Raw genomic sequence first — 12372 nt, 5'->3', positions numbered from 1 at the left:
AGAACAGAGTAAAATTATTAAGAACATTTTTTAGGTAAGACACGGTCCACGATAAGTGAAGGCAAAGAAGTCGCTTTCATTATGGAGAGATCCATTATGCAACTAGCTTGTGTTAAGTTCTTAAAGAACCTTTCCTTTTGATGATTACATCGTTTTGGCTAAAATTGTTCTATGAGTAACCTAACCGTGAACAAATTCCTGGTCAACTGTTTCTGGCCATTTGCTTCTCAAAGTGTGATGGGTGCGACCAGTTTCTCCTTCAAGACCGTGCCTTCTGGGTTCACCGTCCTCACGCGCCACCTCCCTCCCCTTGGTCCCCTGGATGCCAGTGACACGCAGGTGGAGCAGCCCCCCCGGGGAAACTGAGGACACGATCATGCAAAAGTTACAGAAACACAGTCTCACTGACCCCCTGTGACAGACATGCATCTGTAAAATTAACTTTTAGAGTCGACCTTCAGTGAGGCTCTGTCTGCTTAGGATTTGGGGCCTAGATCTAAAACCACCCTTGCAGGCCCCTGAACTCTCAGCTTGGCAACTTCCCTAAAGTGGATATGCATACTTTTCTGCATTTCCCAAGAAGCCAGCCCTGTGTAGACAACTTCTCTGGGTTGTACTAAAGTGACTGCATTTTATATAGTTACATTATAATTTTTATGAAAATGTTTTATATTACAATCATTATAACATTCTCAGCCTTTGAGTCTCCCTGAAAGAACCAGTATCTCCTTTTTCTTGTTTTTTAAAAAAAGGTGATTAATAGTATTTTTTACAGGATGCAACATTTTATATCTTGTATTATTTACATGTGATAAATAATATTGAAAAACAAATTAACAAGTTTTATTGTCTTTTTGATGAAAGAATAGCATAACATATTTGCATCTTTAAAACTCACCACTTGGCTTCCGAGTTTCTAGGCTAGCCAAGAGCTTACCATTAACTCCTACATGCAAAATCTTTGGATGGGAATTTCTTGAAGGGAAAAATGGTAAGCTTGCTCTTCCTGCATATTACTGAAGAAAGACTAAGGTCTCTCACAAATAGAAACACTCCCATCATTTAGAGTCTGTAATGTTGTGGGTGACGAACAGTAAAACAGATGATTCCGACCACCAACAAATTTCACCAACCATGATATCTAGTTAACTACTTACCTCAGAACTGCCCCACGCCCCCCGCACTCTCAACATCACCCTTAAGTCACATGGTAGGCTAATGTTAAGTCATACTGTCAACAGAATCCTACGTACAAGTAAGAGCTTTTACTATTGGTTTAAAAAGGCTCCTGATTTTATAAACATTAAAAACACTGTTAAGCTGTATCACCTACTAAGTTATGTATGCATCTTAAGGGTATTGTTTATTTTTCCATCAGAAAGTAAAAAGCCACCAGAGGGGAGGTGGAGGGGGGTTCGGTGAAACAGGTAATGGGGATTCAGGAGGGCACTTGTGAGGAGCCCCGGGTGACGTATGGAAGTGCTGAATCACTCCATCGCACACCTGAAACTAGTACTACACTCACTGTACGTTAACTAACTGGGATTTAAATAAAAACTTAAAACTGAAAAGCCATAACATGCCATTTGAGTGGATTACATATTTTCTATTATTCTCCATTTATAGACAAGTAATAGAGTCACTGGTAAAATGTCTATTTTTTCAATCAATATTTTATAATATGACAGAGCCTGGATTATAAAGTGCTCAAGTTCCTTCCTTCTGAACACTACCTCAAAGAAAAGGGATTAAAGCTGTGTATTTGGCTTTTGTAGTTTGGGGTCAGCAAACTCTTTCTGTGAGGAGTCAAACGACAAATATTTTACGCTCTGCGGGCCACGCCATCAATGTCACCTGTAGTCTGGGAAATGCAAATTAAAAACAAAAGGATATACTTTTTTGGTTTTTGCCCTTCAGGCAAAGATTTTAAAGATCGATAATATCCAGTTGTTGATGAGCTCGTGGAGATATAATTACTCTCTAATTATTCCAACCATTAAAATTGCCCCAGCAGTATTTATTAAAAATTTAAATGTGCATATTCCAAGGATACACGCATAGCTGGGAGCGTCCATTAGCACACATTAGCGCTGGGGCCCCGGAGCGGGGATGTGAGTGAGGATGGAGGCTTACACACTCGGGGGACCATGGGCCACACAAACTGAGGAGTGGGATGAGCCACCTGAGGTTAAACATGTCACTCAGAAACCAAACTTCTGAGAATGTGCATAACAGAAATACAAGAATAACCTAAGTGTGCAAGAATGAATATTCTGAAAAACTGCAAACTCGGAATACCCCATAAATACCTCAAAAATTACGATACACGTGTCTACTAATACAGATGAAATAATGTGCAGGTCTTAAGATTATAGATCTAAGTGTTCTGATGTAAAAGGACCCGATAATATTTTAAGTGAGAAAAATTAAGATGTAACAGCTATAGCATGATCTCATTTTTATAAAAATATAAATCCTGTATGTACGTATATATTCATTTATGTTTTCTTTAAAAAGGAAAACCTATAAAGGAATTCATCCCAAATGATAACACTAGTTATACTGAAAGCTGAGAATAGAAGGTAAGGGATAGGAAAGGGTAAGCTATTAATTTTACTTGAGACACTTCTGAACTGTTAAAATTATACAAGATATATTATTTTGGTTTCTCACATTGTCAAAATTAATACAGTAAATTGAGATAAATTTAGTACTAAGTGGCTCAGAACAAAATTTCTCTACCAGAATCTTCTGGCTTATTTTTTTTTCTTAAAGATGATTAATACGTGTGGCATGATTAATTGGAATTTAAACCAATGTCTTAGTTTTTATGCCTTCTTTAAATTAATAAATATGCTTGGAATAGCCACGAAGTGCCTCAGCACTAATGATTCTGAGGAAGCCACCGTGTCAACATACAACAGGAGATTATAAGTAAGGGGAGATAAGGTTTACACGGGGAAGCAACAGCAGATGACACAAGACAGCGTACAACTAAGGGCTAAATGACGTGATACAACAATCAGAAAGACTGATGAGATCTGGAGCCTTCAGTCACAGGAGGCTGGACCCAGGAGACGGGGCTTGAAATGATCTGGAGAAATGGCATTTTCATAATGTCAGGGGGGACCTTCAGACAAGAGCACCACATAAAGACTGGAAATAGGCAGCGGAGTAAATCCGTGGGAAGATAAGATCAGCCTGAGATGAAGGACAGCTTGCTATAGCAAGTGGCAGAAAATAGGGGACCAAATTCTTTCTTTCTGTGTTGCGGGGTGACGACGCTCCAGAAATTGTCCTCTGGCTAATGTTTAGATAAAGGAAAATGATGGCCTCCTAGGAAAATTGATGTCTTAGACACTATGAAAGTTAAATCATTTCCAAACAGATCAGTTGGCAGGTAAAGGGGTTACACTTAACAGTTCTGAAAATGGGCATGTACACCCATTTTGGAGTCTAGGAGGCGATAATCAAATCACGTATTTTAAAAAGATACATTTTCAATGAAGTACATAAAACAGTGTGTGCTCGGGAGTTTAAATCACTTGCAATTAAGGTTGTGTTAGGCTTTCTGGTATTTTTTTCCTTTTCTTCTATTTTCCTACTTTCCATAGGCTCAATTTTTTTTTCTTCTCTTGGTTTAAAAGTTATAAATTCTATGTTTATTCTTACGTTGTTTGCCCCTAAGTCCCTGAACTCATGTTTGCTTAGGAAACCTTCACCCCATCCCTACTTCCTGGATAGTGTCCAGTACGCCGGTTCTGAATTTTCATTGTTTTTTTCTTTGTTTGTGTGAATGCTACCAGATACACACCTGAATAAGTTACCTGATCACTTTCAACTATGTTTTACGGCACCACTCCAGGTCCACTTCTCTTCCTACAAGAGCGCAGTGTCCTCAAACCATACAGTGTTAACAAATGGGTCCCTATGTAACAAGGCCGTGGACATATTTTATGCCTAAGAATATGCTTATCGTACCTTAACATTTAAATGACAGTTAGGCTAGATGTAAAATTCTGGGTTCAATGTGATTTTCTTTTAGTACTTAAAAAACACTGTTCACTTATCTCCCTGAATCCACGCTACTGTTGAGAAATTTGAGGTCAGTCTGAATTTTGTTCCTGTTAAGGTCATCTGCTGTCTCATCCTGGGAACTTTCTAGAAGTTTTCACTTTGTTTTTGGTGTGTATATGTTCCACTTTAAGGAGTGCAGGGGTAGATTTTCCTTCTGGCTTTCTGAGTCTTATTTATTTATTTATTTGAGAGAATGAGTGAGCGAGGTGGGGAGGGGCAGAGGGAGAGAGAATCCCAAGCAGACTCCCCACTGAGCAGAGCCAGATGCAGGGCTTGATCTCGTGACCTTAAGATCATGATCTGAGCTGAAATCAACACTTGATGCTTAACCGACTGAGTCACCCACATGCCTCCCTGAGTCTTTCTAATACTGTTTTTTCATTTTTCCTTGTTATTATTTCTTCAAATATTTCTTCCACTTCCACTTCTAAACTCCTATTATCTAGATGTTTCCAATTCTACTTCTACCCTTAGTACATCTCAGTTTTCTTTTATATTTTTCTTTATTCTTTCCTTCTGTCTTACAAGAGAACGCTTCAATCTATCTTCTAGTTCCCATTATATAACTTCTACGATTTGGTGGGTTTTTGTTTTTATGTTTAAGATTTATTATTTTAGAGAGAGAGGGAGAAAGAGCACGAGTAGAAGAGGCAGAGGGAGAGAGAGCAAGCAGACTCCCCGCTGAGCAGGGAGCCCGATGTGGGGTGCGATCCCAGGACTTGGAGATCATGATCTGAGCCGAAATCAAGAGTCAGATGCCCAACCAACTGAACCATCCGGGCACCCCTACAAACCTGCTGTTTTAAGTGAATAATGTGAGCTAACTTTATAAATTTATCACTAATGGAGTCTGCCTTCATTGAGCCACTTACCACTATAGTTTTAAGTAAATATTACAAACAGGGAAAATGAGGCAGGAAAGTTTAATGTACCATTTTATAGTGAGGTTTTTAAACCTTATTTTGAGGTAAGTGTTATTTTAAGAATTCATATTTTATATTTTTGTTCTTAAAATGCAACCATGAGAAGCTTGGCCTCCTTTGCATGTTATTTAACTGCATGACTCACTCTAAAATGTTGAAATGTGTTTTTAGAAAAGGATATAAAGTTTTTCAAAGACTGTACAAAAAACAAATCTGACAACATATAACCACAACAAACTGCGAGATGCCGGACTATTTACTCACACTCGGAATCGTTGAAGATTTTTTCCTTTCTGGCCCCACAAGAGGGCTCGCAGTCATCTCGCTCTTTGATCCAACCGTTGTGCTGCCAAGTTTACGAGCTAGGTCTTTGTCCCACTCCTCTTTCTGTTCACTTTCCACGCTGTTGGCCTGAGGCCTTTTGGTATATGATACAGCCGGGGGAATGGATGGACCAGCTATAATAAAATTACAGAGTGTAATTAGCAGAAAGTCAACTGACACAGTTTCTCTTCACAAACAAAAACTCTAAATTAAAAATATCTTTATTTGCATATTTTATAACTGGAACTAACATTAAACTGTTTGATTACAAAAATTAGGTCAGTCCCTGAAAAGGGGATTATATTAATCATGCAATAATATAAATCTGTGATACCAGATGTCACAAGCACATAAAGACGTGAATGTGTAATGGTCAGTAAACACAAGTTCGGGCAGGACTGGGCTGTCTTTTCACTTATTGGACTTTCCCACCGTGATCACTGAAACGCCGCTGCTTCTGGTTTGCGGAGATGCTCCGCTGGACCTTCAGGTGGGCAGGGGACTGAAGGCTGCTGTTGTTCAGGTCACTGCTGGGCCGTGACCTCTGACACAAGCTTCCGCTGGACAACGATTCACCGCCTTCAAACTATAAGAAGACAGCACACAAAGATTTAATTTATTTATCTGAGAGAGAGAGAGTGAGCGAGAGAGCACGAGTGGGGGGTGGGGGATGGGAAGGGGCAAAGGAGAGGGAGAAGCAGACTCCCCGCTGAGCAGGGAGCCCAACTCTGGACTGGATCCCAGGACCCCAGGATCATGACCTGAGCTGAAGGCAGACGCTTAACTGAATGAGCCACCCAGGCGCCCCTGCACAAAGATTTTAAAATAAAAATGTTCATGCAAACAATATGCACTCTTGATTGACGTTCTAATCTATTCCAAGCCACACAAAGAGTCATCAGAACGAAACCGCAAGTTGGCGGCGACCAGGGAGGGAAGGAAGTGGCTATCTGCTTCCATGAGTGCACGCACTCTTCTGCGATCCCGTACAAATGGCTTTGGATCCTCAGTTTAGTCCAAACACCAAATAATAGCTACCAATTACTGAAAGGTTATTATATAAGAGGCACCCCTGCTAAGTAAGCTCTCTCTAGACGTTCCTTCGTTTAGTCACGACAACAATGCAGTTATTAACCTCAACTTTACAGATGGAAAACCTACAGTGAAGAGAATCGAGGGACATCTTTGGGATTCAAACTCAGGCATAGCCGGTATTCAAACTTAGGATAAAATCTAAAATTTTAACTCCACACACACATTTTCTACCATATTTACAGTGCAAAATTTGGTTTACTGGCTCTGATTAAGAAACTGCATCTATTTAGATAAGCATGGTAAATCGGGGGTTGATACACTACCCCTTCTCCTTGTAACACAAAAGACGTTTGTGCTGGCAAACTTCTCACTGAATCACTGGCATCCCAATGGGAAATCTAAATTCATGTGTAAAGATACTAATGGCAAAAAGCAAAGTAATACTGATGATGAAACTGGTAATAGAGAACACAGAGCACACAGTAATGTGCCAGGAACTGTTGTAAGCACTGTGGAAGTATCAATTCATTCAACCTTCCCAATGACCCTCAGAGCTAAGTACTGTGATTATCCGCATTTCATGGACCAGGGATCCGAAGTACACAGGAATGAAGGGACGAGCCTGAGAAGCACCGTCCGTCCGCGGCTGCGCTGGGATGGAGGAGGGGCGGGGACTCAAACCCGGTGGACCTGGCTCCAAAGTTCGGGCCCTTCCTACTTAGAGTAGCCTCATTAGTTTATACTCCACACAATTCAAGCTTCATTTTAATTCACACTTGGGCTGGGTTCTATACTTGTAATGCTAGTGCCTCCTTTATGTTTAAATTAATAGGAAAATTAAAGATCTCAGGAGTGAAATCTAAAAGCTAAGTAGAAACAGGTCAAAGACTTTAGAAATAATCATTTGTACTATTTCCCACTTCTTAAAATTCTTTTGATTTGGCTTCTTTGATATAACTTCTCTGACTATTAGTGCCTCCACTGAGACTCCTGTTGTCCTCTGGAATAACGGTACCCACTTGGTAGGGCCAGAGAGGGTCAGATGAATTAGCGAGTGAAGTCCTTAGAACAGCTGCAGGTGTGTGCGCTCCTCTGATGACAGCTCCCAAACCTACCAGTGCTGCTTGAGTCACTGCCTCCAAGCCAGACCTGTGTATCCTGAACGGCTCCACCCAACAGGAATCTCAAGTTCAACTACAACAAACAGAACGAACTTCCCATCTTCCCCTTGAAATCCACTCTTTTCACATCCTGCCAAATACACCTTACAAAACCAGTCACCCATGCTAGAAACCTGAGGGTCTCTCTCATCCTCCTTTCAACAGGTTACCATGTCCTGCTGAATCTACCTGCTGTGGGCGCCTGTCCTCCTCTGTGTCCCAGTCCCCCGTGCCTGCCCTGCCCAGGCACACTGCTGCCTGCGCCTCTCTCCTCCAGACCCAGGGCTCCTCGAGAGCACAGACGTTCTCATCTCCCTGGTCACAGTCCACAGCATCGTTTCCAGGACAGAACAGATTCAGTGAATGTCAGCTGAATGTACTGCTTCACTAACAGTTACTATCCAATTAAAAATAATTTCAGCCTATTCTATAAAATGCCTCCCACAGATGTCTAATTGTTAACAAACTGTCCACGTGCTCGGCTCTGTTCTTGACTCTCAATTTATACCTTTATATTTGCTGTCCCAAAGGATCATTTGCTTTTATGGTTCAACCACCATCTGTACACAGTGTTTTCCTGAATCTATCTCCTTACTATAGATCTCTCCTGGCCTTGAGAGTTCCCAACTGCTAGTATCAGAGCCACCTGATGTTCTCCAAGGCAAAATATCACCACACAGCCTTTTCCTACTTCCATCTTTTTAAATCACTTCAGATGTATGTTTTATGTTACGTTTAGATACATGTCGCCCCTTTCTCTGTTTCGGTCACTGTGTTTTCTGTACACCCAGAATGACCACGTTACCCTTGGCAGGCCTGCTGCTTTTGGAGACACAAATCTAGGAGAACTCATCTCAATGACTAGACTGTGCGTCTAGCCTCAGAGCTAAGCAAGGCACTTGGTCTGCTCTTTCCTAGAAGAATCTCCCCTGGTATTTGGAAATGAAACCAGTTTGTAACCTAACATCTTGAGTATGAATTCTAAAAGTAAGAATGTTAGGGTCTTCACATTATTTTTGATACCACACAGAATAAAGGTGCTAAGATTTTATCTTAGCTGTCACTTGTCTCAAGAAATAATGAACATCAATCTAAAAAGGTAAAGAACTTACTTCAGGTGGTTTTCTACCTAAAAGAATGTAAGTAGCCATAACTTCGTCATATTTTTGATTTATTAAGGCGTCATTAATCTCATCTCGTGCAAAACCCATGGTGACCATGATGTCTAGAAATAAAAAAAAAAGCAGATTTTCTGAAAATGGGTTTATTTTCGTAAACAAACCAACAAACGTAAGCAAGTTTACCAAGATAAAAATATGAAAACTAAATTCTGAAATGTTAAAGTGTAACATTAACTATAAAAACTTCTGGATTATTAATATACAGATACTGCATATTTTGATCCTATACGTGACAATTTTTCACGCAGACACTCTCTGAATCACGGGACCACACTCAAGCGCCTAGTCCGCTTCTCAGCACCTAACACGTTCCTGAGTTGAATGCCTTTGTCCAGCCAGAGACACACTATCTGTGACACACACAAAGTCCCTTCTCTCTCTTTCTCTATCTCTTAACACACTCTCAGCCACGCATGGAGCGGTTTCTCTCATCTCTCAACAATTTCTGCTTTCTGATCTGAAGGCAGGTTGACTCTTCTTTGGAAGGCTTGAGTTCCACAGTTGTTCTGATTGGATTCCAAACACCCGAGAATAGCAAGCACTCCCCCTCCCCCGCCATCCCGGTCCCTCTGCTCTCAAGTCAGAGAGGGGCACAGCGGAGATGACTCAGTGGTGAGTCTGTGATGGCTTTGGTAACAGAGAGAGAAATGCAGAGAACAGGTTGGAAGCAGAGCGCCGGCTGGGTGTGGGAGGAAGCACCCTACCGAGACACTGGAAAATCGAAAGGGAGAGCCAAAGTGTTCACCCCTTCAGCTCAAGTGCCTCCGTGTTTTCGGTAAAATACATGATATGTGTTGCTGATACTTATCAGTCTGATCAGTGCTGATACTTAAACAGTCACCCCTCCTGTTAGGGATTGCTGAAAGAAAAGAATGAGGCTCATCTACATTATTTTAATTTTTATATTACTGTTGCCAACAACTGAATTAGATTGTAATATACATGCAGAAAACTCGAAATTTGTAATGTTTGGTGTATACTGATGGAAAGAAAAGATGACAATGCAAGTATTTTTCAAATAAAAATTGTTTCCTATTTATATTTTTAAACATTACTTTGGTTGACTACAGGTCTCTTATAGTAGAGGGCCAGCACATCTCACAGTGTTTAAATACTTACCTATTCTTTTCGTGTCATTGAAATCTGGTTCAGGCTCAGCATACGGCTTTAGCTCTTCTTCCTCGTGACCAACATTCATCCACCGATCTTTCATTATTTGCTAGGAAATAAACTTTACATTATGTTTGGCCAATCAGAACATTCCACCACTTATTTTAGCTCTATTTTAGGAAATGTGAAATTTACTGGTTCACGCAACAAGAACCATGATGTTTTCTACCTAAAGTTAGTTTCCAGTTGGATGAGTAGGCCAAGAGGTGTAGGACTTTGGGACACACTTACACGTTTTACGACAACTACAACTAACATCCCGCACACTCCCCAAATGTATCCACTCAGAATAACTTGCTTCCCATAGGCCTCTAAAAGGAATATTTTCTCATTTCAAAGTTTTAACTAAGGACCTACTGATTTCAACCTCTCCTTCACTGTATTACATTTATTTAGAAGAGACTGTCCCTTTTTCCTGGTCTTTTACCAAATATACATACACCTGTATTTTAAAATCACCATTTGTTAAGACATTAGGAAAGCAGGGCTCATGGGGGGCGGAAGTCAGGGTTAGTCAGTAAAGATAGCTCGGAGAATGTGGAAGGGCAGAATGGTCAAAACGGAAGCCTCGAGTCAGGGATGAGCAAGAATCAGGATGAAGACAGGGACTGGTGTGAATTACCAGAGTCAAATTTAAGTGAGGCTGTAAAACAGGAGTCAGTCCTGGGCTGTTAAAAGGCAACCCTTTGCGGGCATCCTAGGGAGTGGGAAAATATTCACAACCGTGTATCTGAGAGAGGAGTTAATATCCACAATATGTACAGGAAATCCTACAACTCAGTAACAACAAAAACTACCTGATTAAAAAAAGGGCAAAGGACTTGAACAGATATTTCTCCAAAAGAATATATACCAAGGGCCAACAAACATATGAAAAGATGCTAACATCACTAATCATCAGGGAAATAAAAACTAAGACGAGGTATTATCTCGTACCTGTTAGGATGGCTACCATCAAAAATGATGAAAATAACAAGCATGGGTGAGCACGCTGAGAACCCAGACCCCTCGTGCACTGTTGGGGTGACTGTGAAACGGTGTTGCTGCTACGGTAAACAGTACGGAGGCTCCTCCAAACATTCAGTGGTGGAGCCATATCTATGATCCAGTAATTCCATCTCTGGGTATATATCCAAAAGAGCTGAAACAGGATCTCGAAAGGCATTTGCACACCCATGTTCATCGCAACATTACTCACAATAGCCAAGATGAGGAACCACCTACATGCCCCGTGGATGAACGCAGAGAAAATTATCAGTGGAACGTTAGCCTTAAAAAGAAGGCAATCCATATGCTGTATGTGGACGAAACTGGAGGACATTTCTCAGTGAAATAAGGCAGCCACAAAAGGACAGATAATCATTATATGAGGGTATCTAAAGTAATCAAACTCCTAGAAATGGGCAGTAGAATGGTGTTAGCCAGGGGCCGGGAGAGGAAGCAACAGGGAGCTGTTCTATGGTACAGAGTCTCTCTCATGCAAGGGAACAAGTTCCAGAGATCTGCTGTCCAACAACGTACACAGAGGTCACCAGATTGTAACGTACTCTTAAAACTGTAAAGAGTATACACTGATGCGTTGCTTTACTACACACAGAAAAAGGCAACTGGTGGGGAATAATTCTGGGGAAATGATTCTGCATTAATTTAGAAAAATTTTTAACATTTTATTACTATTGAATTCTAGGTTTTCATTCAGGAACATTCTAGGTATTGATATATTAATATTCTTTTTCCAGGTCCTACAAGGTATATTCTCCATCTCTAACCTTTATTTGCCAATATTCTACCAATCAGAAAAATAAAATTCCACATAGAGATCCTTTTGAGGCTGTCTGCCCACTACCTTCCCCTCATTTAATAATATTTAGCTAAAATCATTCACTATAAGACAGAACGCCAGAGCAGGCCTCGAAGAACTGGGATCTGTAAGAATACTGCTGTTCTGGATATGGGAGGAATTTTCCAAAGGTTTTCGTCACATGATACATATTTCAATGCAAATTTGTAGATAGTTCATATATGCTTAAAATTATGCAGACATGTAACTCTTAATAGATCACCACTGACTTTCTTCTTCCTTCTCCCCCTATTTTTATTGAGATGTAACTGACATATTAACTTTGTATTAGTCTAAGGTATACAACGTAATGATTTGAGGTATAAACATATATAAATAATATGAAATGATCACCATAGTAAGTTAACATCCATCACCTCACATAGTTACAAATTTTTTTCCTCATGATGAGAACTTCTAAGATCTACTCTCTTAGCAACTTTAAATATATAATACAGTATAATTAACCATAGCCACTATGTTGTACATTACATCCCTGTAACTGACTCATCTTATAACTGGAAATTTGTACCTTCAGACCACTTTTCCTTATTTCATCCACCCACCATCCCCCATCTCTGGCAACCCCCAGTCTTTTCTCATTTCTCTAAATTTGTTTTGTTTTGTTTTTAGATTCCACATATAAGTGAGATCATACAGTT

The 12372-nt window shown here is 40.3% G+C and overlaps 1 protein-coding gene across 3 annotated transcripts in view; it reads right to left on the bottom strand.

Moving 5' to 3' along the window:
• MARK1 (microtubule affinity regulating kinase 1) overlaps positions 1 to 12372 on the bottom strand; it is a 95688-nt gene that overhangs the window by 15813 nt on the left and 67503 nt on the right. For all 3 annotated transcript variants that reach the window (XM_034667207.1, XM_034667206.1, XM_034667205.1), the window contains exons 10-13: positions 9820 to 9919; positions 8632 to 8744; positions 5757 to 5910; positions 5265 to 5458 (exon numbers count right to left, since the gene is read on the bottom strand). In XM_034667207.1, the coding sequence (XP_034523098.1) occupies positions 5265 to 5458; positions 5757 to 5910; positions 8632 to 8744; positions 9820 to 9919 (561 nt within the window). The remainder of the gene's footprint in view (positions 1 to 5264; positions 5459 to 5756; positions 5911 to 8631; positions 8745 to 9819; positions 9920 to 12372) is intronic.

The sequence above is a fragment of the Ailuropoda melanoleuca genome, chromosome 8, assembly GCF_002007445.2.
Source record: "Ailuropoda melanoleuca isolate Jingjing chromosome 8, ASM200744v2, whole genome shotgun sequence".
In the NCBI taxonomy this organism is placed as follows: Eukaryota; Metazoa; Chordata; class Mammalia; order Carnivora; family Ursidae; genus Ailuropoda; species Ailuropoda melanoleuca.
This window is presented reverse-complemented; position numbering and strand designations above follow the sequence as displayed.